Raw genomic sequence first — 25,839 nt, forward strand, 5'->3', positions numbered from 1 at the left:
TGACCTTTAGAATGAAGGGGTTTTGGTTTGGTTTTAGTGAAGCCAACAAGATACAGAAACTTTGATTTTGTTTAACTAAGACTTTCAACCATGCAAATTACCCCCCCCCCATGAAGATAAAAGAATCTGCCATATGTTTTCCTCTCACATATGTTTGAATTGCTTATTGTTGAGGAGACTGACTGGCAGTGGGAGACTGAGTGTGAATGCATCTTCTTGGTCACACCCTCCGCCTGCCAGGTTTATATGTCATATTTGTGCTGTGGTTTTATATATTCCTGTGTTCTCTTTCCCTTCTTTCCTATGTGCTTCTCATGTTTCCCTGCCTTGTATCTGGCGCTGCACTCTCTGAAGTTTCTTCAACCTCAGGTACTGTACCAGCTGGCAGAGATAACAGGCATGGAGCAATATTGACCATTAGGCTTGGCTCATGGAGTGTGTTGGCACTTTAGAAGCATGCGCCATGTGAACCCTTTCAATGGGAAAAAATGAACATTTTGTCCAGTGTCTTCTGTGGAGGAGAACTGGCTCATTGAGATGGTTGAATATATTGCTTGAGCTGCTGCTGTGCATGTGTGCATGATGGGCTTCTGATGATATTTTGCTCTTGCTTAACAACACTGAGATGTCTGATCTGTTTAAGCGCAATGGAGCAGGTGGAAACGAACAGAATGCTGACTTATGAATGAACCCCCCCAGCCCCTAGTACCTCTTAGCAAAAGATTTGTGCCTGCAGATGTAGTCTAAAGTTTCAGAAATGTAATTGCATACTGTTTTGTGCCTATTGGTCAAGAACTTTCCCTTTACAGAGCCAGGAAACAGTGGATAATGAGAATACATTTCCTAATGTTTTGTGTTTCTCCGGCTCTGGATTTGCTGTTCAAAAGGCAATACAGAGCTAGCTCCCTTGACCATTGATACCACACAGAGAGTACTAAAGAGCGAGAATGTATTTTAGAGTCTTTGGTGCTTTGGGATGGTTGTTTCCTGGCCACCAATGGAAGACCTCTCCTGTTGAGCTTAGAGGAGCTGTTACACTCACAGAAGGGAACAGTGAATTCCCTTTCCATGCCACCTCGTCTGCCTACAACATAATTCTTGCACTGAGTTAACAGAACATATTGTAAAATAGGGTTTCCTTTAACTTACAGATGCTTTTCCTCACCATATTTTTGCAGCCGTTTGTTTATTGATACTACTTTGCAAATCTAATCTTGTGTAAGACTCCTTCCCCTCATTATTTACTATATATTTTTATTCCCTGAAGTACAAAGGGTAGCAGATTGATCTTCTTTTAGTCTTAACATTTAACCTTAAAGAACTGAAAATGTATGATGCATAGTATCCCTGGGTTCACATTTTGTCTTACCAGGACGTTCCCATGGTATTTTGGTACTCTAGGTCCCCAACCTTTTTATCACCGGGGACCAGTCAATGCTTGACAATTTTACTGAGGCCCAGGGGGGGTAGTCTTTTGCCGAGGGACATCGCCGCTGCCACCTGAGCCCCTGCTCCACTTGCTTTCCCGCTGGCGACCCTGACTTCCCGCCGCCCGCTGGGGGGGGTGCTGCCAGCAGCAGCTGTGCAGTGACACGCTGAGGGGGAGCCCCAGCCATGGCAGCCGCTGAAGAGCACCAAAGGTGAGCCAGTGACAGAGTGGCAGGGCAGCCCCCGAGGCAACAGCCGGGGAGGAGGACGAGGAGGAGCTGCGGCCTGGTACCAACTGATCTATGGACCTGTCCCGGTCTCCAGACCGGGGGTTGGGGACTACTGCTCTAGGTGACTATCATCTAATTTTTAGCATATGTGAACAAAATATGTGGACATTCTAGTCAACAGCTGGAGGTTGGGTGGTTGTTGAAAAGATAATGGTCAAAGTATATTAATATATGTACCATTTTCAAAGGGTCCTTTCCTCCTTTTTAGGATGCAGTATTTGCTAATGGATGTGTAAAATCTATGATTAGCATTAGAGCCAAGTAAAGTATGTCATTTATCATATGTTTAGGAATTTAGCAGAACGATGCTTTTGAAAGGCTTATCTCTCTGTGTGTTATACCATTTCTATAAGGAGTGCTTGATGTTTCTCCTAAGGGTAAAGTTATATACATTTCTTGCTTCCCAGCATAACTGCTCCGTAACATTGGACAATTCCAGCTCTTCCTCTGGTGAAAGGCTAGTGGATTGACTGTTACCCTAAAGCCTTAGAAAAGACTTCCAGCATTCTCTGTAGAACAACTTTTTACATTCTGTACCCTAGAAAAAGCATCTGGTTATTTCCATGGAGTGGGATTGAACTACAAAATGCTTTGCATATTGCTATATAAATTGCAGGTTATGTCTGTCTATTAAAACAAGAAACCTAGTTGAAAAGAGAAGGATTAGATGTCCGTTGATAGAGGATATATCTCTTTACAAATGGGAGAGAAATTGCTTTAGCATTCAAAATACAAATTGACAAGGAAAGAAAATTAAGATGATTAGTTCTTCTTCAAGACCATATTTCAGTGCTCACATTTGTGATTCATTCCATTTGGCACTATCATATCACTTATTGAATATATATATGCATCTTTTGCAGTTATTAGATTTGGAGCAAATTAGTGGTTGTTTCTCTTTCAATTTCCTCCTGTTGTCAAAGGAATAAACCTCTTGAAAATAGGTTTGGCTCTCCATCAGAGTTCATAAAATATTAATCCGGCCCTTCCAAAGATTGCTTGCACTGAAGGCACACTCAAGGAAAGCAGTTGTTGTTGTAATCTAGCAACCCATTAGAATTCTCTTTGAATAATTAAAAATAATAGAAAGAGTGCAGTTTGATGTGTGGTTCCATAGTTAGCGAAGGTCTGTTGTTGCAGACCTGCGTGGCTCCTTAAAAAAAAAAAAAAACTTCTGATGATGAAGTTTTTAAATTACTTTCATGCCCTATTGCCACTTATACAAGGTCAGAATGAAACTAAAAACTATATGCTTACATATACAAATCAGTATTTTAAAAATTATGCTGTTTGATTGTATTGTTTCAGAATTTTCTCAACACCAGACTTTTAAACTAATAAGCTATTTTTTTATGTGCTGTACTCTAGAATTTTCCTATCCTCCTAGTTACAGATCATGCCGTTTAGTGAAACAGCACTATTCTTGTGTTCTCTTCAGCTAATGAAAATAGACACCATTTATATCTATGTATGACAGTGAACGCAAGTAGAGCTTTTTACCCTGGGGAAAATAATTACTTAGAAGCTCCTGCAGTCGCATTTACTTTTAGCTAATCATCTAGCAAGCAGCACATCTGTTCTGTGCCTCAATCTGTTATAGCTGAGCTCTGGTGTCCTAGCCATTGACCACAGAAATAAACCCCAGCCATCTTATTCCATAGCTTTGAGATGATCCTGTGGCTAAGCTTTCTTCTGCTGCCTGAAATGAAAGCACATGCAGTTTCAGATAAGAATACTAGCTTCCCAACAATATTAGTCCTTCCTGAAAGGAACATTGTGCACAGTAACCATAGGGCCAAGGGACAGTGTTCTTTCTTTATAGTCTGCCTAGTCAATTGACCCTTTAACAAGTCATTGGAAGAGATAGTCAAGCTTATTGAATTCCAGAAGCACATTGTTATCCTTTAATCACAGTGCTTATTAATATAGGGTTGGATCCAGATTAAATAGGCTGTTTCCACCAGTCTGTCCCCTTCTTGCTTCAGCCCCCTTCCCCCTTCTGGGCTACAATAAAATGGAGGGGGGGGGAGTTCTATTCTCTTGATGGAGCATTTAGTCTGGATCCAACCCATAGATTTAAATAAATGAGAGGTTGCTGTTGTAAACATTAGTATTTGATAGAATAAACCAAAAGCTTGGAAACCAAGCCCATGTTTTGTGGCAGAGAATCAGCAACTTGAAATTACTGGCCTATAAGGTTGTGCTTGTCAGTTGGAATCTTAAATGACAAAATTACCACAGTAAATACACTAGTCTTTTATGTAATGTATATAAAACAGAAACCATATTGAGATCAGGTTAAAATTCAGCTTTTCCATTTTAATACGTTTATAGTTTATCTACAGTTTAGGCAACATTATTGGCCACATCACCCAGATAGGCTAAGATGTTTTCAACAAGCACAGTACTTCAGAATCCTCATGATATTGCATGGGTTACGATTTAAGTTCAGCTGTTTCCAGCACAGCACATGCCTTGTCTACACAACACATTTGATAGATGTCTAAGGGTTCAGCACCCCTCACAGTGTGCCTTTGTCACTCCTGATAGGCAATGAGACTCTGCTTCAAAATCAAAGACTCCCTTTATCTTTAGGCCTGCAGTGCTCTCTCATTATGCAGTTAGATTTCAAATGAGAAAATATTCCCCTTCTCCCTGCTGAACCTAGCAGCTGAGCTTGTCTTTAATAACACATTTTGTATTCAGATACAAATGAGAATATACCCTTATGTCACAATGGACATCAGGAGAGGATTAGGCCTAAGCACACCAAATGTGTGGTGTATCCTCTACTCTGGGGTGATACCCTTTGGTCCTGTTCTCCTCCATCTGGACCTTTACTTTTTCCTCTATTGTAATACTGCCATAGTGGGGAATTTGCCAGCACGTGTTAATACAGTTCTCTGTTCTTTCAATCAAGAAGTCACAGGATTCTCCATTAATCTACTTCCATAGCATAATGGGTTGATTCTATTGACTCTTTTAATTTAGTGAATTTTCAACTAGGATGTCTGCAATATTGTCATGCAGTATAATTATTCTGTTGTGATATGATCATTCTGATGGATCCTACTGTTGTATATTTTTCCCTTTTATACAAAACTAGTAAAAAAGCCCATTGTATCCAGAAGACAATGGGCGCTAGCAGGCAGGGACCAGAGCGAGGGGCAGGCGAGGGACAGAGCAAGGGACAGGCTACCTGAAAGAGGAGGCGGGTGGCGGCTCCTCGGCGTCTCCTGGTTTTTGGTGGGGAGTCCCAGGCGTGGTGCGCTGGGCTGCGGCGGCTCCTGTGCGTTTATTTGATCTTCTGCGGCTGGGGGGGGGTTCTTTCTGCTGCTTCTAGGAGGCCACGGCCGCGGATCGGGCCGCGTCCGGCTGCGCCCGCGGGGCCGCGCCCGGCCGCGCCCGGCCGCGCCCGCGGGGCCGCGGGGCCGTGCCCGGCAGCGCCCGCGGATCGGGCCGCACCCGCGAGCCGCGCCCGCGGATCGGGCCACGTGGGCGCGGCCTGGCCCTGATTCCCTCTCGGCGGCTGGAGGTTCTCGGCGGCTGGAGTCTTGCCGGGGGCTCCCTCAGGGGCCGGCCTGACGCGTCAGGCCGGGAGCAACTGCGAGCCGCGCTGCGCGCGGCTCGCAGTTACTGGGGCTGGGAATCAGAGGGACCAATCAGCAGGCGCTTCGCGCCTGCCGATTGGTCCCTCTGATTGTCTGTCATGAGGAAGGGTCCAATCCGGACCCTTCCTCATCCCGGACACATCCCGCCCCAGAACCCCTTACTATTTTATTTAGTCCGTGGCGCCCGCGGCGCCACGGGCGGTGTACAAATGTGATGGGTCACTGCTGTTGAAATGTACAGCTCAAGTTGGCATCAGTTACACAGCAACAACTTAGAGTCTTGGAGTGACAGTGCTACAACTTCAAGACCTTTCTAATGATACCAGCCTTGCAGTTCAAACCACTGTCATTAAATCAGAATTGTTTGCTAGGGGTGTGCATACACACAACAATTTGGCTTATATCCAGTTTGGGTTGATCACTCTTTCTGGCACTGTTTGAAGTGCCTAATAGTAAACTGAAGAACCCTGAAGTTCATTGCAGATATTCTGTAGTTTGATTTATTCTTTAACTACTAACACACAAAGCAATTTAATCCACATTTTAAAAATGTTATATAATCTTTAAATGTTGGAATTGGACAGCTGCCTGTATGTATATCATTGCTGCTTTTTTCTGGACCATAAACATGTGCCTTTTGTCAAGTTCTTACATAAATCTTTCTGCCTTTTTACCCAATTTATGGGCGTCCTGGAAGTATTCATCTGGCTAATGCAGAAAACAAAATGGTCTAGTTGTATCTTTGGTCCAATCCAACTAATGTCTTCTCTATAATGAGCTTAAATTCAGTAGGCACAGCTTTCACCAGTATAAGGACATAGTGATGGGGAAGACCCCTGTTTAATTTCTTTCTATAGCTAATCTCAGCATAATTTTGCCCTACATTCTTTTCTACATTATCAAGTCAGAAAAATTTTGGACTTTGGCCTGAACTAAAAACACCTGTGTGTGGAAATTTCGTTGATTGACAAATTCTTTAGCTTTTCGACTACCTGATAAAAAGTTGTTGGCCCACTAAGTATAGATATCATAATCAGCAGTTGACCTGGCTTTGTCCTTTTTAGAATCAGTAGGCTTTCCCTAGAAAAGTCTGAAGATTAATTCTCTTTTGAGAGAAGAGCAGTTCCTTCTATATAAATTCTGTTATCATTGGTCCCTTGAAATTGTCTTCAAGGAAAGTTGAATTCAGAATTGATGCTTGAAAAGACTCCTGCTAGACTAAACTGATTGTATTGTAAAAAGCTTCCTGCCTTTCTCCCTTCTGTTAATCAGTATTCCCTTTGCCATAGTTCTGTTCGCTGGAGTAGGTTTGGATTTGGTTTTATATTTTTTTGTATTGGGTTTTATTCTTCTTGTCAAGTCTGAGAGCAGCGAGTAAGAAATCTAATAAATAATAATAAACTCCTTTTTTTTACAAGTTATTTAGCTATTTCTTAAATTTCTAGGCCACTTCTCTCCAAAAAGGTCTTGGGGCGGCTTACAACAAAAGGATAAATCTCGTACAATAAAACATTTATATCCTAAGAATTAAGCTGTATAAAAACTACTTGGTCAATTAAAATGTCCTCTGTCAATTAAAAAGTACCTTGTTTGTCTGCTTTTCTGAGCAGAAGTAGGTTTAGAAAGTGCTTTAAGTAGTATTAGTCCTGGCAATTTTGTACTATAGCTGTTTGTATCAGTTTCTGTTTAAGAGAAAACTGTGAATTAACTCACACATGACTTAAATATATCTGAATTTGCATCCTTTTTTCAGATGTGCAGATGCCCCTCTTTCATAAGCTATTATTTGCATTTTGAAACATAAGATTCCTAGAGCTGATTTCTATTATAAATGTATTGCTCTGTTTCATGGTGTCATCTCTGCAGCATACCACATGGATTTGTGATCTTGCTAATCACTTTTGGTATGCTGCAATTTCACAGTATCTTAGTTACCTGGGGATATATATATGACATCTCTCTAGAAACTTGCTCAAAGCAGAGTTGCTTCTTTGAGTCTCTTGGCAGAATGTTCCACATGATATTAGGGCCACTCATCAAAAATATTCTGTTCTGTACCTGGGATCAACTAATTTATTATGCCTCAAAATACGCCCACCTGCCACATTTAAACATGACTTGACTTAGTGTCAAATAATTATGAACAGCAAACACGAGAACATATTTATAATCCAGGGCTAGCTCCTAGTTCTTGCAATTATGCACAATTCACTTAACTTTTTACATCTTTAACTTTGTAAACAGAGCTAGAGCATTGGGATTAACCCAGTTGATTATGCTAATAAGCATGACGATCCCTTAGCCTAAAAAGAGTAGAAGGATTGAGAGTGTATTGAAGTCCAATGTTTGTCGATGCCTATTTGTCTGTTTTGTTAGTTTCAACTCACAGAGAACATAAACAATTCCTGATCTAGGAACAGCACAAATTAGAAGAACTATGGATTGATCATTTAAGGAATCCCATGCTAGGTGTTTTGCCCAGGTATTTAAACAAACAAATTTAAGCAGCAATTGGACTGGTAAACTTCAGATTCAGAATTCCTTATCAAACTAACAAATCCCACAGTCTTTCTCAAGACTCCAAAAAGATTTATGGGTGGTTCTTTCAGTACAGAAAGTAAATTTTATCAAATGTAGAATATCTATGCCAGCTCATGGCACTGGAAACCATTAGACTTTAAAGTGCCTGAACACAATGCTACAGTTATTGGCTGGACAATAAAATACAAAAAAGTCCACCACCACCCTGCCCCAGACGTATACACAGGTTGTCTCTGAAAGTGTACATGCTGAGATTCATCTGCCTATAATCTTTGAATATACATTGCACTTTCTCCAGATTTTACATCAGTGTTGTTTCAGCTTCCTAATGTATATCACTCAGACTATTTAGAATACTTGACAGCTTTATTTTGATTGCTGTGTTTTTGCATGATGTTGTGGAATGCTATTGCTCTGCCACTTTGTCTGCTGTGGTATACTACAGTGAATATACATTTTGTTGTTCAAATATTGCAGTATGGATGATATTGCTGGCCTCTCTGTGTTTTGTTATTTTCCCATGCCCATTGAAATATTTATTGTTGTCAGAGAAAAGCAGCAGGAAGATGAACTGTGTAGCTTGACAATTCTCATCCATCTCTGATGTCAGTGCTTCCAAAAGAATACCAGTCCAGATTCTTGTGTGTGTGCTTTTCTGTCCTTTATTATAAGCTGTTCATCTATATCTTTTTGTTCAGACCATTTCAAAGACAAACTGCCATATGTACGTCCACCTCTGTGAACTTGTAGGTACTGCTGGGAGATCTTGTGAGTCCTCAGCAGCAGGAGACCCATCTGTAGTCAAGCCAGCTTTTGTGATTATCATAAGTGTATTTAATTAATCCCTCAACCAAATCCTTACTTATGATGGGAATTGGATTGGGGGGAGGGCTTTCATTTAATGGAACAGCCATTTTTCAGACAAAGAATTTTCTCTGACAGAGAAATTATTTCATAAAGGTAGACCACAAATAAAAAGGACACAGTAGTTTGTTTTAAAACGGCATATATATTTCCCTCAAAACTCTGTGGTATGACTAGAAATCACGTGTGAGGCAGAATCTGTAGTGATTAGTGAAGCAAGGGAGGTAGTTTTTCCTCTTACATTTGAGAGAGATTTCTCATTTAATAAATGGAAGTGTCCATAAATCATTACAATGAAAGGCTGCCTTTAATTACCCCTTTTTCATTAAATTTCAAAGTGTGGATTGTTCTCGGTAATAAGACATCAGACCAATATAGCTTTGAAAGGGGGAGGGGTGTGAGGGAAACAGTATCAAGGTCTGTGTAAGGTCTAGGTACAAAATGCATGCAAATTTCAGGAGAGACCTATCACCTTCAGTGTTATAAGGAAGTGGACACCTGTTAGGTTGATTGCCTGCTAGCTTTGAATACAAATCAGAAGGAAAACCATTGTCTGTTTGATTAAGCTTGATGCAGGGAGGAGAAAGGCAGTTGATATCCTTCTGAAGCTTGCTCGAAAAGTTTTACTTGTCAGCTTTACCTATTAAACATGGATCAGTTTGTAAATTCTGTAATTAAAGTTTGTTTATTCATCTTCTGTTATTAACTGACCAAGAGAATAATTCTAAGCAAGTCTACTAAGAGGTAAATTCCATTTTATCTACTGGAGTTTACATCCAGGAGAGAGTGGTTAAGAATAGCAGCCTCTACTCTGGAGAACCTGGTTTAATCCCCCCCTCCTGCACATGCAGCCAGCTGGGTGACCTTGGGCCAGTCAGAGACTGTTTTGGCACTGGAACTTCACTGTTCCAGCTCCCATGCAGGAGCACAAATCCGGGGCAGATTAAGTGCACCGGGTCAAATGCCCCCCCCCCTCCTGCGGAAACTGGAAGAAGTGGAGCAACCTACCCCAGCTCAAACTCCAGCCTGCAACCCAGCACGGAACCTTCAGTGCGGAAATGGTCTCACAGTTTTTAGAGCTCTCTCAGCCCCACCTACCTCACAGGGTGTCTGTTCTGGGAAGAGGAAGGGAAGATTATTATAAGCCACTTTGAGACTCCTTTGGGTAGTGGAAAGTGGGATATGAAAACCAACTCTTCTTTGGATTCCAGCTTGGAGTTCTAATTACATTATGAGTTTGAAGACACTAGTATAGTTTTTCAAAAACATAAAATGCTAAAACACTGGATCATCAAAATCTCAATTAAACATGAGAACCATGAGTTTGCAGTAACATATAGTTGGGCTCCAAGTGAGGCAGATCTCTGGCACTGTCAGTATTATTTTTTTTAATGAAAGAGTGGGCTTAAGAAAGTGGAGTTTGTTTGGCAAGAGCAAATTTTGTTCACATTTCCCATGCAGGGCTTTTCAGTGGGATTCTGCCCAGAGGGCCATATAACAAAGCTATCATGGCTAGAATAGTTTTAATGGCTAGGAGGGTCCATTTTCATCATACAGCCTGACCTCCTGCCTTAACCCAAACCAGTATATTTCACCCTGAGTTTATTAAGAGGCAGGCCATTTACAGTGTTGTTAGCCAAAAGCATAGTTCCTGTTCCCATTCATATATTTTGAGGATTCCAGTCTTGACCCCGAGCAGAGTGCAAGAAAGGCTAAAAGATGCCTTAAATTCCAGTTCCAGCTGGTGCTGCCAAGAACCCATAAAGCATAGACATACACAAAATATACAGCCCCGATTTCATTGCAGGAAGATAAAAATAAACTATTATGTATTCTGCATATTTGCATCTCAAAACCATTATGAAGACTATATTTCCCAGTATATTTATATAGTAGTAAGAAGCATACCCCCTTCTTCCTGTTTATTTTTATAACGGACACAAAATAAGAAATGGGAAGAAACAGTCCTCATTTTTAATTTGTTCTTTTTTAATCCATACAATGCAAATCTCATTGGAGTGAAATAGTTTGGAAGTTACAAGGTCTGCAAAGTGGCATGGTGAGCATTTCCTGTTTCTGCAAAGCTTAAGACAAATTAATGTGTGATTGGCAGAGAACTCTGCTGCCAGAGAACTGTTCACTGAGAACTGTACTAGCTATAGTTCAGGTTGCGCAACCATTTAATTTAATTTTGCTTTGCCCGCTCCATGGCAAATTGGATCATTCTATTCTGTTAAAAGTTTTTAAATCTAATTGTGAATTTAAGGGAGACTTGATTACTTAAGGGAAATTCTGCCTTTTAAAGGCTTAGGATTTATCATTATCAGTTGCCCATTTGGCTCAGAAGCTTTCCTACAAAAATTGGAGTGGGTAGAAATAAGATGCTTTCTTTCTCTTCCCATGTTGCAACTGCTTGAACCCCAGACTAAACTGCTTCTGTTCAGCATTGCAAGCAGTTCAGTGTACTCCTTTTCTCAGCATGTGCAGAAAGAGCAGCAAGGCAATAAGAATGTCATGTTTGCAGTGCTTTATAGACAAGGCAAGGTCTGCTACATTGAGGCTCCAGCCACGCAGACAATGTGCTCTGTCTTGGCTTCCAAGCTGAAGAAAGTTTGCTGTTGTGGTGTTGTTGGGGTTTTTGTGAAGCTTCCATATGATAACTTTCTATATGTTATCATCCTGTTTCTGGGTTCCCCCCTCCCCCACTTTGCTGTAATCTATGCAGAAATAATGCAGTCTACATACATTAGCAGCATGCTGCCTTTCTCATTTTTGAAGATCCCACACCACATTGATGCCAGCTTCCTTCTGTCAGAGTCTCAAGGCCATAGTATGAGTTGGATGCAGCTCAGAGATCATACAAAGTCTGTGCATAGATCCTTGATGTCCCCCCTCCCCCAGCAGCCATTTCCAACTCTAGGAAACTTGATTTCTAGGGTCACAGGACACATATGTGAAATAATAAAAAGGTAAAGGTATCCCCTGTGCAAGCACCGAGTCATGTCTGACGCTTGGGGGTGTTGCCATCCAGCGTTTTCATGGCAGACTCAATACAGGGTGGTTTGCCAGTGCCTTCCCCAGTCATTACTGTTTACCCCCCAGCAAGCTGGGTACTCATTTTACCAACCTTGGAAGGATGGAAGGCTGAGTCAACCTTAAGCCGGCTGCTGGGATTGAACTCCCAGCCTCATGGGCAGAGCTTTCAGACATTTCTGCTGCCTTACCACTCTGCGCCACAAGAGGCTCATGTGTGAAATAATAGCCACATACAAATCATGACCTTTTCCCTCTTCCATTGGCTTTAGCTTCATAGCTGGCAGGATGGAGAGTGAGTGTGCTCCTTTCCTCCTCTGTACTGAAGCTTCCATGTGGTTAGTAATCTGTATAGGTCCCACAACAATGGGGAAGAAAATTCATAGAATCATAGAGTTGGAAGGGATCTCCAGGGTCATCTAGTCCAACCCCCTGCACAATGCAGGAACTCACAACTACCCGCCTACCCACAGTGACCCCAATTTCATGCCCAAGTTGTCACCCCACCACTACCAAAAATCTCCAGAAACCATCCAGATTTGGAGGTAATTCACCTACCATCCCACAGTGGCAAGCAGCAATTCCCTGGATATGCAAGGAAGGGCCACAAGAGACAAACACTGACACATCCCTTCTTGCCCACCCACTCACGATCTGCCTAAATTAATAAAATCATAAAAGCTGATTCCCAGGATCAAAAACTATTGCAAGGACTAAGAGAAAGTCAGTGAGATCAGCAATGATCAACACCTTTTACAGACAGATTATGGCATGCAACCCTCTGTCTGACAGTAACTGAGGAACATGGAGAAATATCTCCCCCCACCCCATATCTTTTCCCTGTCAATTGCAATTGTGGGGGTTGCAGAATTCCAAGGTACTATCCCACTTCAGATTTCCTCGATTACATTATCCACCAGAGAAAGGGACTCCTGAATTATATTGTGCAGACCTTTAGAACAGTTTGACTAATTTGCAAAGTTCTGAAATGGCCATCCTTTCAGTTCTCAGTATTGAGCAATAATGTGTAGCTAACCGTTCTTTCCTTTCCTAAGTCATAAGAATCATTGACAAAATTCTCAATTGCTAGAAATACTAACATAAGTAAAAATGAAACACACAAGCTTTCTACTGTCAGATGTGATAAATGAAAGGGTGTTTTGTTTAAAGAGGATTCTCAGGTATACAGTTACTAATATGAGAACATATTAGAAGTTAATTGATATTCTTTTGCATTGTCTTTGAGGGTTTTCTAAGTACCATAGATCTTGTATGTCTGAAATATCCACATGTCCATTAAATCAGTGGTCCCCAACCTTTTTCGGGCAAGCGACCGAGGGGGGACTGGGGGGAGGGAGGCATGGGAGGCGCCTCCCCCCCGCAGCACGGTGCCCGCCACGCCGCGGGGGGAGGGAGACTCGGGTGCCCGCACACCAGTGGGCGCAAACACACAGGTGTGGCAGCTCCGTGCCGGTGCCTCCCTCTCCCCCCCAGTCCCCAGGCCTCCCTCTCACTGCGCCGAGAGTGATCCCTCTTGCTGCGCCAGGAGCGATCAGCCGCTTCGGCAGCTGATCGCTCCTTCTGATTAGAATCTCACAGACTTCTAAAATAGGTATTTGTTAAATTTTATAGTTTTTAAGTTCTGGGAGCCATTTAAGCATCCACATGTGCTGATTGCACTTGCTTTCTTAAAACAGTAAATGGCTGGATTACATTTTTTCATAGCATTCCACCGTTGTGCTCTGCATTGTTCCACATTCTCAGAGCTTCCTATTTCAACATGCTAATCATAAGGTCTACTTGCTTCTATTAACAAGTAGCTTCATTTTGAGAAGTAGGACTTCTAATATCTTCCTGTAGAGCATTCCTTTTCCTTTTGTTTTTCAGTCTAGTTATGCCTACCTTTGTACTTCATAGTCACGAGAACTTTATCATAATTTTCTTACAAGACTAATCCAATCTGTTGAGTCTGTGAATGGAGTCTAAAAACAAACAGCATGTTTGTAGTCATCTGTCTTCAACTGAGGTCTCCCACTTCCTGCTGATTTTCTGCATGTTTACTCTGTGCTTGCCTACCAGGCTTTTTGCATGGCCCTTTTATTTGAAAGATTCCGAGCCTCTCCCACTCCTACCCACCCTGTAGCTGAATGGCATAGCTATTTCTAGTGAAGTTCTACAAAGAGAAGAAAATGAAACGAGAGCTTTGCTCATTTTGCAGTGTGCCTGGTTGGTTTATCCTGGAATTTGTTGTTCATGTGTCTTGACCACTGACTTCTTTCGCATGCATATTTAGCTTCAAGGGATAGCAAAGCCAAAGGACTAAACATGCAAATACCTCTCAAAATGCAGTTTTTGCATCTTCCTTCTAGCTCCAACATGGTGGCCTTCAACAACAATTGATCTCACTACCATTGCAACTGTGGCCCCCACCACAGAGGCCACAACCACTACTACCACCACCACTGAAGCTACAACCACAACCACAACCACTGAAGCTACAACCACAACCACTGAAGCTACAACTACAACAGAAGCAACCACCATCACCACAGTTGTTGCTAGCACGATAGCTATAGCAACAGATGATTTTGGTACTGCACTTTCCTTCCTATTAGCTAACTAAACCATACTTAGATCTTTTTTGAACATTTTATGCCATTAATTAAGGCTTAACATTAAAATATGAATGCCTTTTTAAACCATACAGCATTGATATTTTTTCAGTAAAATAGGAATTCGTTCACAAAAGTACTAAGACTGTATATTCCCTTGGTAGCTGTGATAAAGTTGCTTTAAAATGACTCTTCAGAAAGGCCTATCTGCCTTAAAGTTCAACCACTGCCATCCATAACTATCTTGACGTTAATTATAGAAGATACTCCTATCACCACCTATACTTAGATTGTCCCAGACTATCTAGATACCTGCCTAAATCCCCTTTTCACAGGAAAATTAGCGATAGAGCCATATGAAACTGCAGCATTCAGAAGAAAAAATGATCTTTCATCAAAATCAAGTAAAATAATTGAAAATGTTTCATCTTTAACTAAGAAAATAGAGTTTTTTGATTTGGATCTGGAGAATTCTATTGCAGAGCCTAAAAACAGACTAGATGATTGGGTTAAAGAAGCTGTGGTCAGCAAAATGTGTAATATGACAATCAGTAATGTGATTAACTCCGTTGTGGATCTGATTCATTATGGGGCATGATGTCCTTCATGCTAAAAATTCCAGGAAAAAAGGCTAAGATCTATAACAAGGCACATATGTAGATTTTTCATAATGAATAGCTAGGGCATTCTGAAGGTGACTTGTTACTAAGTCATGGCTAATAAACTGGGCTACCCAGCACTAGATACTGCAGCTGTTGATTTAGCATAGGGAAAAAAACTAGTTAGGGGGAGAGTTAAAGAGATTGACCTGATGTTCTTTCGCACTGTATACAATATATAATAATTAATAATTGTATTTGTATAGCACTGTAGAGGGTTCAGAGAACACATACCTGATTTCATTAATCCTTCTAGCCCTGTAAAGGAGGTCAGTAGGTTACTATCCACATATTGGTAGATATTCAGATATCTCTGTTAACCTTGGTTTAATCAAGCTATGGTTAGTTGTGATACCCAAATGGTGATCACTCTGCCAGGAATTCAACAAAGAATTTATAGGTGGTGAGTGTGAATTGTGATTTGTTGTCATACCTGAATTCTCGTTATTTGAATAGCATCACCAGACTGCAGGGATGACAATTTAGGGAGGATATCTTATTTGGTATGCTGCACAGAAGCAAGATGCTTCTGCACAAACAGGATTTTTGTTATTGCAATAGATGGCTCAACCACAGTTTGTCATACAATTGAAGCTTTATCATGACATTCAAATGCAGCCATTGTAGATTAAGGGAGGATGGTTGAGGCTGAGGGAGAGGCTAAGAGGACTAAGTGAGTTTATGGCAAAGGAAAATTTTGAGCCATGGACTTTCTGGCTTTGTTTAGCCAGCTGTCTGAGTTTCTATATAACAAGAAGTCTAGTTAAGACAACTGATTTTCAGAGTATCTCCTCAGTAAGTATTGAGAAGTTTTGCCAGGTTCCCAGCAACTGACCTTGTATATATCCAAATATTTATCTTAGTCAGAGGAAATCATTTTCTAAAACATCCTCAGTCCAACATTATTTTCCTTGAATTTTGTTTTTTTTGTGAAATTTTGTGAAAGCACTGTACAGATAATTTAAGCTGTTCCTCAATTTCTGATGTGGTAAATCTTGACTATTGAAGAAAAAGTCCCCTCTGATGTTCTTGGTCACAACCCCTTGTGTTTTTAATTTTAAAAAATAGCCATTTAATCAGGTAGCCATTTTATGGTTTGCAATAATTTCTTACTAGCGTACATCAAAGTTAAAGTAGGTCATTGTAGTTCTTAATTAAACTTGGCTTGATTAAACTCTTGTACATACAGAATCTCAATGGCATCAATGGCAAGCTCATGTGATGGTATAGAAACTAGGTGCTCAGCTTGTAATATATTTATTTAAGGAAAGTTTTCTCAGTAACTACTTAAAACTAAATGTCTCATTGATAATCATGCAGTGGAATCAGATGCCCCTGCACACAGTGATAAGTGGCTGGTAGAAGAAGACTCCACACTATAAGCATGTGTAAATCAAATTGGTTTTCTTGGGTGCCGAAATACTTTTCTGAAATCTAAACTTAAAAATTGTGCTCTGTAGTTGCTTGTGCTCTCATTTCCAAATGACTCTTTTTAACCAAAGCAATAGCAAGAATTTCTGATTTAAAACTTTCAGGCCAATTAAACAATTGTATAAAAGACAACTGATTCTCTTACCTAATGTAACCTGTGCAAACTATGGACAAAATTCTTTCCCAATCAGTTTATAATATTAAGACAATAACCATATGGACTGAATTTCACCTTTGATGCACAAAACAAGTGAATTTCCAGAGTCTAAAGGGCCAAGTCATTCAGGCTTAAGTTTCAGCAATCAAAGTGTGTTATGCTGTCCATTAGCCTTTCTCTATAATCTAGCAATTCAGTGAACAGCCTCTCCTATTCGTTACTTCATGCATCAAGTCTTGCAAAGTTGTTCAGACTCTCTGGAAGGAGTCTTAAGATAATTTAAGACCCAACCACTCACTAGCTTCCAGTTATCCCAATTGGTCTCTCCTAAAATTGAAGTTTCTCAAGCAAAGCGACCTCATAAAGTACCCTCCTCCCTTGAGTCAGGAAGTTGACTATACAGACTCCACATATATTCTTTGTTGGCTCATCATGAAAACACTGATTTAATTTCCTCAAAATTAGGAACATCTATGTGTTAACAATATTTGCATGTGTTTCATGCTCTGCAATCAAACTGGTCAAATGTATGGAGCAGAAATATTTGAATTTCTGGAATTATAGGAAAGTAAATATTAGAGGGTTAGTTGGAGAACCTAACCTTCTACAGTTCAGTGTAAGAAGTTGAGTTGGTACTCTTTCTGCATTGTTCAGAACATACATAGAACAGAGTTTGTTCTACGGGGATCTGGCCATACCATTTTGACTATCAGCAGTCCACCTCATTTAGGAAACAAAGGAGATAGAGCTTAGTTTCTTTTACAGACAAATGAACCAGAAATTGTAGATACACTAATTTTTTAACAGACTGTATCCCTGATATCTCATAAAGCCTTAAGGTTTATATTAGACAGTCAGTGTGCCTTTGTCCACAATTCCGTCCATAAGAATGGATGGGAACAATATAAGCTTTCACAGAAAATGACTTCCTTTTTGACAGTTCTGAAATTGCTCAATACAGAATAATTAGGGGTTGGGTTGTTGAAAATTTTAGCATAGCCTCTCCTTGCATTTCAGTGAGTGAATTTATCTGGTAGGATAGAAATTTGTATATAAACTTGACATTTCAAAGAACGTATTTACAGAAAAGTTACTATCAGTCTGTGACTTATTATTTGACTGGAAATTAGGGGTGTGCATTTAGCTAATCTGAGCCAAAAAATACCTGAAAATACCTGATTGGTATTTCTGGGGTATTTCTGGGGTATTCAACCTGGATTATTTTTTGTCTATCCCAAAGGGCATTGCCAGAAAAATATTTTAAAACTGCAAATAACCATAGTTCAAGTGCATATACAGCGTTCTCAGTCCCTTTAAATGCATTCAGAGTGAACTGTCAACTTGGAGAAGGCCTTTAATGGGATCACCGCGGCTTTACAGTTTAAATGCCTTTTTTGAACCAATGGCTAGGGGTGCCTTCTTTGGAGGCCCATAGAACTAGACCTTCTGGTACAATCTTTTTCAAACTTGAAGGATTTCTTTGAGGAGAGGCACCAGCAGTTATGCTACAAACTTGGTGCCTCTGTCTCAAAACAACCCCCCCCCCAAACCCAGATAGCCCCACATTGATTCTTCATTCCCGAATATTTACTGAATCCAGAACTGGGATTCTGGAATGTCACAAAATACCAATAGTTTTTAGGCTCAATATACCCCCCACCCACCCCAAAATACCGTGTTTGTTTTAGGGAGGGCTGGGGGGATTGCACACTCCTAGTGAAAATTTAAGACTTTATCATGCATTTCCCATGTGAAATAGTACTCTAGCATCCAAATCATGTTGTACAGTATGCTTTAAGTTTTTCCACATAAAGTCATTAGTTAATTCAGAAAATAGAATGCACATTTGTCTATAACCCAGTATACTAACCTCTGTTCTAACCTGTTCACCAGCTGGCGATGGAAAGCCCATCTGGGACGTAAAAGCTTCACCTACCAGTAACTGGGCAAACATCACCTGGAACCACAAGTTTGATCCTGAAACTGAGTTTGTGGTTGAGTATATCAACAGTAAGCATTGTGGTGTGGGAATACTTCAGGGTCCTTGATGCCACCAGAGATCCTGGCATCTCTCAAGGGTTTAAAGAATTGTTATATGATGTTAACTACAATGTAATTCAGGCTCAAACTAGACTAAACACGGGAGGATCTATGAATACAATTACAGCATGTTTTTATTGTTAAAGAACTGATGAGTCTTGGATCTGAATCAGGGAGAGAGGCTTATCTCCTCCTCCTACCCTCACTGCTGCCTTTCTCAGCTTCAAATGGCCTCTCCTCGAACCCTCTGCCACAGACCCTGTGAATGCTATTTAAAATTTAGAAATATGCTGGAGAGTTGTTCACAGATCTTCATGTGTCACAAGAAGTTTAACCTTTGTTGCTTAGTCTAGAGAGAAGAGGGCAGGCAAGGAGAAGACATACTATTTAATTTGTAAGACAGCCATTAGTAGAACTGTGCTTCTTAATGCTGGTGTCCTATGGAATTTAATTCCTTCTGCTAGCGGATTCAGAATAATGCATCTTGATATAGAAGTTTTTAGAAAACTGACCCAAGTTGTTTGTGATAGCTGCAGAATTTCATAGAATAAAATAGATTCAGATGGGTTTGAGTTTGGTGGCACCTTTAAGATCAACAAAATTTTATTAAATGTATAAACCTTATACCTTGAATATAATAATATATTTATAGTAATCTATCCATAAATGTTAAACTGGCAACAAATTCTTAGTTGAGGTTGGGGAAATAAGACTAATTTGGGTTGACAGAGGGGGCTAAAACCCATAACAATCAGAGGAGAACATTTGTAGTCTACCACTGGTCCAACCAACTGTAAATTAAGAGCTTTGAACATTAATAGTAAACCCACATTTTGATTTAGAATCTCTAAAATTCCAAGTCTGTTCTAATTTTTCTTTTCTGAACAGTTGGTTTAGTACCTAGCCATCAAAGTGACCAACATCAACTTTGTTCACAATCCATGGCAGATCCACACTGTTTTCTCCTGATTTGCTGATTTGATATAATACCCATCACTGCACAAAATTCTCAAGGCCATTCCTCACTCGGAAAATATAGTAAAAGGCTTACCTTTTGTTGATGACGTATTTTTGGCATTTTACACATCATCATCAGTATCCAGCATCCTAGCAACAAACTAGCAGCTACATCCTCCATTTTAAAGCACTAGTTGGGGGAATCCACAAAAGTAGATTCCTTCAACTATGTAGCGCAAGCAAGAGGAGAGCAACCAGCAACCATATGCTAAGGAAATCTGTGGAGGCAAAGTAGCACAATCTCCACCTCCAGTGCCTGCCCTCACGCTCACCCTCGCACCCACCTTCCTCTCCCTTCTCCTGGGGACAGGGCTTTTTTTTTTGAAGCAAACTGCCTGGAGCAAAGAATATGTGTTAAATCATCCATGCAGAGCAAAAAAATCTTTTCCCACAAGTTAACACACAAAGCATGCCTCTCTAACCCCCTCCCCTCAAAAAAATTGGAAACAAGATTACTTTTTTAAAGCTTCAAGGCTCATAATTCCAAATGGGGTGGCAATAAAATAAGCACTATGCATCTATGATTAGATGCATAGGCATAGCAATGGAGAAGTTTTACTTAAAAAAAAAACCTTGCATTGTCGGACCTTTAAAACATGGAGAAAGGTGATTGGCTGCCTGGCTTGATTGACAAGTGGAGGAGAGTTGTGTGTATAGCACATTCCTCTTCCGCCATTCCAAGCAGGCGTGCGGAGTGCAAAGAAGTACGAGAAGGCGGCAAAGGAAAGCGAGAGAGCCAGGAGGTGAGGAATGCTCAGAGGCACAGTTTTTTTATAACATTATACCATTGCTCTGGTGTAACACTATTTTTTATAATGTGCAGAATGGCCCTCTCTGCTGCCTTGTGCAAATCCCCTTGGCTTAATATTTGGGATCCCCATGAATCCACTCAGCTATACTTTGCAGTATCACAAGGTCTTGTATGTGATGCTTCTCATGTGTCTTGTTGGGTGCTCCATTGATAAGCCAGAAGTATAAGAACCTTTTTTTCATGTGACTTTAAGGGATGCCAATAACGCTCTTGAGAAATCCAGTCACTGCTAGCAAAAGGGATTTCAGCAGTTTTGTAACATCATTGGGAATGTTTTTGCCAATAATGTGCTAAGATTAATTTAATCCAGATGGGATTATTAAAATTCTTATCATATGAAGGATACTTGCAGTTTTATAGGATTTTCCTGTGCTAGGGTTTGTGACAAAGTTGGTTGTATCTTTTTAATGTTTGGTTCAACTACACAAATTTAATATAGGTTTGACTTTATTTTAATCCACACTCATGTGCCTAATAATAGATTTTAAGTGAACTCTATTTAACCCTGTTGAGTGATTAATTCAGAAAAAAATGTACTTTATACACTGCATTCCACCCTTCTAGGTGCACTGAAGTCCATTGGCTTAGAAGGGAATAACTTTGTTGAGTATGGTCCAATTAATTAATAATATAGCATAAAGCTGATCCAGAAGAAGGACTGTTCAGATATGATATACCCTTCAGATTCAATACAACACCAGCAATTTAAGTAAAGACTAGCCATTTGCTTCGAATCCATATAAGGGTATTCAAAAGTGATTGTGTAAAAGCCTTCTGATTTATTTTTCTTGTACTCTTGATTTTGTGCTAAATTGCTGAACTTATATCGGAAGGTTCAACTGGATACAGTCTAAGGGTATTGAAATAAGTGCTTCACCAGAATAAATACTAGTTTGAAAAATTATTTATATACATACAGATAGCATAAATAGATGGCACGACTTTTGAACACTGATTTTTGAACTTTGAATTGATAGGACCAAAACTCTGGATATTAACTCAATGAAACATCCCTCTAACCCGCTATTTATTAACAGCAGGGACATGTGTCTTTTTAATAACTTTTTAATAACAACTTTGGTGGAATTTGCCAGCATGGTAATCTCTGATTTTTCTCATAGCTGCCTTTGATGTGAGATTTCTGTTTCTTAGGTAACAAAACAATGAAATCTGCCACTGATAAACCCTTTATGGAGCTGATTAACCTGACTCCTGGGGAGAAGTATATAGTACGGGTTTTTCTCAAAGGGAATGATACCATCACCAGCTCGAACATAACCTTTAACACAAGTGCAGGTGAGATGGGGTTCAGCCTCACTGTGTAATACATCTTGGAGACATTTTGTTCCATTCCAGACTTTATTGCTTTTTTGTGTGCCTTTTCTTCAGATAGAGGAATTAAGCCACGCATGGAACAAACTTCATCCACTCTTCTGCTGACATTGCACTTGCTGCCCTTCTTATAGAGCTAACACACTGAAACAAATGATCTCTTTTGAAGTTATCTGAACACACCTATTCCATTTTTATCCCATCTCCCTCCAAGAAGCCTAGGGTAGTATGCATGTTCTCCCCCGCTCCATTTTATTCACTATTTGCTGAAAATCTGTCGGCATGGCCTTGTAGCAAATCAACCTGATTTTGTATCGTAATGCTTATAACAAGGGCAGAAAACCATGGCTTTTGTTTAGACCTAAGAATCGGGTCCTGTTATGTTTATGTGTTGGAGAGGAGGATTGTGCTTCTGTCCACCTGCTAATGGTAACCATTGTCATGTTGCCACCAATGATTCTCATTGTCATGTTGCCCGTTGATGCATGAACACATGTAACCATATAAAAAATTAACATATGGTATTTATGTAAAACCCATATGAGGGTTTGGGGAGGTTTTTTTACCAGCAGAAGATACACAATGAGATGTGCTGTGTTTATATCAATAAATGAAGTATTAAATAGCAATACTGAAATTTTATCAGTTCATTTTCACAGAATGTTGCTGTACATTATCCTTGAGGGCCCCTAATTTTAGGAGCTGCTATGTTAACATTCATGTTTCCGAATTTCCAGTACAGTCCTAAGCATGGTTACACCCTTGTAAGCCTATTGACTTCAAGAACCCTAGAAGGGTCTAACTCTGGTTAGGATTGTACTGAAATATTCAAGTAGCTAGCTCAAATGGTAGTTAATTATACCTTGTAATGCCCCAGTTGACTTCCTGTTAGTAGGTGTGTTATCCAAAATAATAGTTCTTTTTGTAGAAGCAAGTCAGCAGTTGGGTGCATATTTTGTGTGAGAAATGTCTGACATTCACTCCATAAAAACCCAACAAGAGGAAAGGGCCAGAGATTGTTTAGCAAGCTATAAGGTAAATAATGTGAAAGAAAAGGCAATAAAATTTATTGTGACTAAAGTTCCTAAAAATAAAACACTATACAAAATGCACCTGATAGCAGATCCTTGTCCTATGTTCTTATGTTCTGATTTAGACAGAAATTAAACTAAAAGCTGGAAGACAAAATTTAGTAGGCATAATTAGTTTGTAGGCATTTTAAAAGGAAGATAAACAATTGAATTATAGTAGATAGTAAAAAGGAACAACACATGAATGTATAGTAGATAATAAATAAAGAACAATATTTTTAAAAAACCCAAAGATATGAGGCTTAACAAGCAGTGAAGAGGATCGTGAGGAGGAAAATACACCAAAATGAGAGATAAAAGATAAATTCTAACCAACGAACCAAAGTGTGGGTAGAATTAAGAAAGGAGCAAACTTAGTTATATTTTATAACTGACGATAATGAGACTGTGCTAATGATAGGATCTAAGAAAGAGAGAAGGATCAACAGGATCTAAAGTCTGAGGCACAATTTAAAATTGAGACTGATTGGGCAAAAGAGCTAGTTGACAAAGCATAATTCTAAACAGGTCCCATTATTCTGTTGAGAGGGATTTATTCCTATGACCGCGTTCTTAAGATTGCACTGTCAACATATCATTTATTCTGTGCTACCACCTCTGCAAAGCAGGCACATGTGCTTAGTTTGCACACCAGAGTTCCATAACCCTGGAGGATAGTGTGGTGCCATGCTAACCAATCATGTACAGCCCAAGCAGAGGCTCACAGGGAAGTTCTCTGCCTCACAGCTAAATTGGGCTGCAGTGAGTGGTAATTTTCTGAATTGACAAACAGAATGGGGATAGGAGAGGCCAGAGGAAAAATAAAAAATAGTCAAAGTATGATTCACACCCACAAACTATCTAAAATGTAAAATAGTCTGATGCTGTTTGTGCCTATATGTCTCCCTGTGGTAAAGATCTGAATTCAACCTGTTGGGAAGCTGAAATCACTAGTTCTTTGAACTATGTCATGCTATGTCATGCTCAAAGAACTTTCCAGAGAACTTGCACAACCCTTGTCCATCATCTTCGGGACCTCTTTAAGGACTGGAGATGTCCCGGAGGACTGGAAGAGAGCAAACGTTATTCCAATCTTCAAAAAAGGGAGGAAGGATGACCCAGGAAACTACAGACCAGTGAGTCTGACCTCTGTGGTGGGTAAGATAATGGAGCAGATATTAAAGGGAGCAATCTGCAGACATCTGGAGGACAATTTTGTGATCCAAGGAAGTCAGCATGGATTTGTCTCCAACAGGTCCTGTCAGACCAACCTGGTTTCCTTTTTTGACCAAGTGACAGGTTTGCTGGATCGTGGAAATTCGGTTGATGTTGTTTACTTGGATTTTAGTAAAGCTTTTGATAAGGTTCCCCATGATGTTCTGATGGATAAATTGAAGGACTTCAATCTGGATTTTCAGATAGTTAGGTGGATAGGGAATTGGTTAGAGAACCGCACTCAAAGAGTTGTTGTCAATGATGTTTCATCAGACTGGAGGGAGGTGAGTAGCGGGGTACCTCAGGGCTTGGTGCTCGGCCCGGTACTTTTTAACATATTTATTAATGATCTAGATGAGGGGGTGGAAGGACTACTCATCAAGTTTGCAGATGACACCAAATTGGGAGGACTGGCAAATACTCCGGAAGATAGAGACAGAGTTCAACGAGATCTGAACAAAATGGAAAAATGGGCAAATGAGAACAAGACGCAATTTAATAAAGATAAGTGTAAAGTTCTGCATCTGGGTCAAAAAAATGAAAAGCAAGCCTACTGGATGGGGGATACGCTTCTAGGTAACACTGTGTGGGAACAAGACCTTGGGGTACTTGTGGATGTAAACTAAACATGAGCAGGCAGTGTGATGCAGCAGTAAAAAGGTGAATGCCATTTTGGGCTGTATCAACAGAGGCATCACATCAAAATCACAAGATGTCATAGTCCCATTGTATACGGCACTGGTCAGACTACACCTGGAGTACTGTGTGCAGTTCTGGAGGCCTCACTTCAAGAAGGACGTAGATAAAATTGAAAGGGTACAGAGGAGAGCGATGAAGATGATCTGGGGCCAACGGACCAAGCCCTATGAAGATAGGTTGAGGGACTTGGGAATGTTCAGCCTGGAAAAAAGGTTAAGAGGGGACATAGCCCTCTTTAAGTATTTGAAAGGTTGTCATTTGGAGGAGAGCAGGATGCTGTTCCCATTGGCTGGTGAGGAAAGGACACGCAGTAATGGGTTTAAACTACAAGTACAACGATATAGGCTAGATATCAGGAAAAAATTTTTCACAGTCAGAGTAGTTCAGCAGTGGAATAGGCTGCCTAAGGAGGTGGTGAGCTCCCCCTCACTGGCAGTCTTCAAGCAAAGGTTGGATACACACTTTTCTTGGATGCTTTAGGATCCTGTGCTGTGCAGGGGGTTGGACTAGATGGCCTGTATGGCCCCTTCCAACTCTATGATTCTATGATTCTATCCTCTGGAGGGGTGGGATTAATGTGGTTTTATTGTATTTTATCTGCTCTTAATCTTGGAATAATAAGACACTTTCAGCTACAAGGGAAAGGGGGATTAATTCATGAATGGATGACGACACTAATACAAAATAGTCGCACACATTTAATGCAGTTTAGCAATCTCTTTGGTAAAAGTAACATCCTTCCTATTAATGCATGGAGGCAAGAAAACCAAGTACTTGACTTGGGCGAGTACATTTATGCTGTCCCTAGATATCAGTTTGCCTGTACTAGCAGGTAATATTGTTTTCTCCTTCCTCGGGTCAGATTTGGAAATGCATGTAAACATCTCTACCGTAGCTTATTAGGACCATTCTTATGACTATGGCTTTACCTTTCAGGAGGTTCACAAATTATAATATAAACAAAAATAATGGATTGTATTATGATTTTGTTGTTGTTCCATTGGATGGACAAGAAATGTTCTGCTGGAA

At 40.2% G+C, this 25,839-nt stretch overlaps 1 protein-coding gene across 13 annotated transcripts in view; it reads left to right on the plus strand.

The window, feature by feature from the left end:
- Nucleotides 1-25,839, plus strand: part of NFASC (neurofascin) — a 208,626-nt gene that overhangs the window by 161,109 nt on the left and 21,678 nt on the right. For 5 of the 13 annotated variants that reach the window (XM_077334671.1, XM_077334672.1, XM_077334673.1 and 2 more), the window contains 4 exons: nucleotides 355-369; nucleotides 14,137-14,358; nucleotides 18,520-18,636; nucleotides 21,647-21,790. The exons of 6 other annotated variants lie outside the window; for them this stretch is intronic. In XM_077334671.1, the coding sequence (XP_077190786.1) occupies nucleotides 355-369; nucleotides 14,137-14,358; nucleotides 18,520-18,636; nucleotides 21,647-21,790 (498 nt within the window). The remainder of the gene's footprint in view (nucleotides 1-354; nucleotides 370-14,136; nucleotides 14,359-18,519; nucleotides 18,637-21,646; nucleotides 21,791-25,839) is intronic. 2 more of the 13 variants (XM_077334676.1, XM_077334677.1) reach the window with 2 other exon arrangements.

This window comes from Paroedura picta, chromosome 4 (genome assembly GCF_049243985.1).
Source record: "Paroedura picta isolate Pp20150507F chromosome 4, Ppicta_v3.0, whole genome shotgun sequence".
NCBI lineage: Eukaryota > Metazoa > Chordata > Lepidosauria > Squamata > Gekkonidae > Paroedura > Paroedura picta.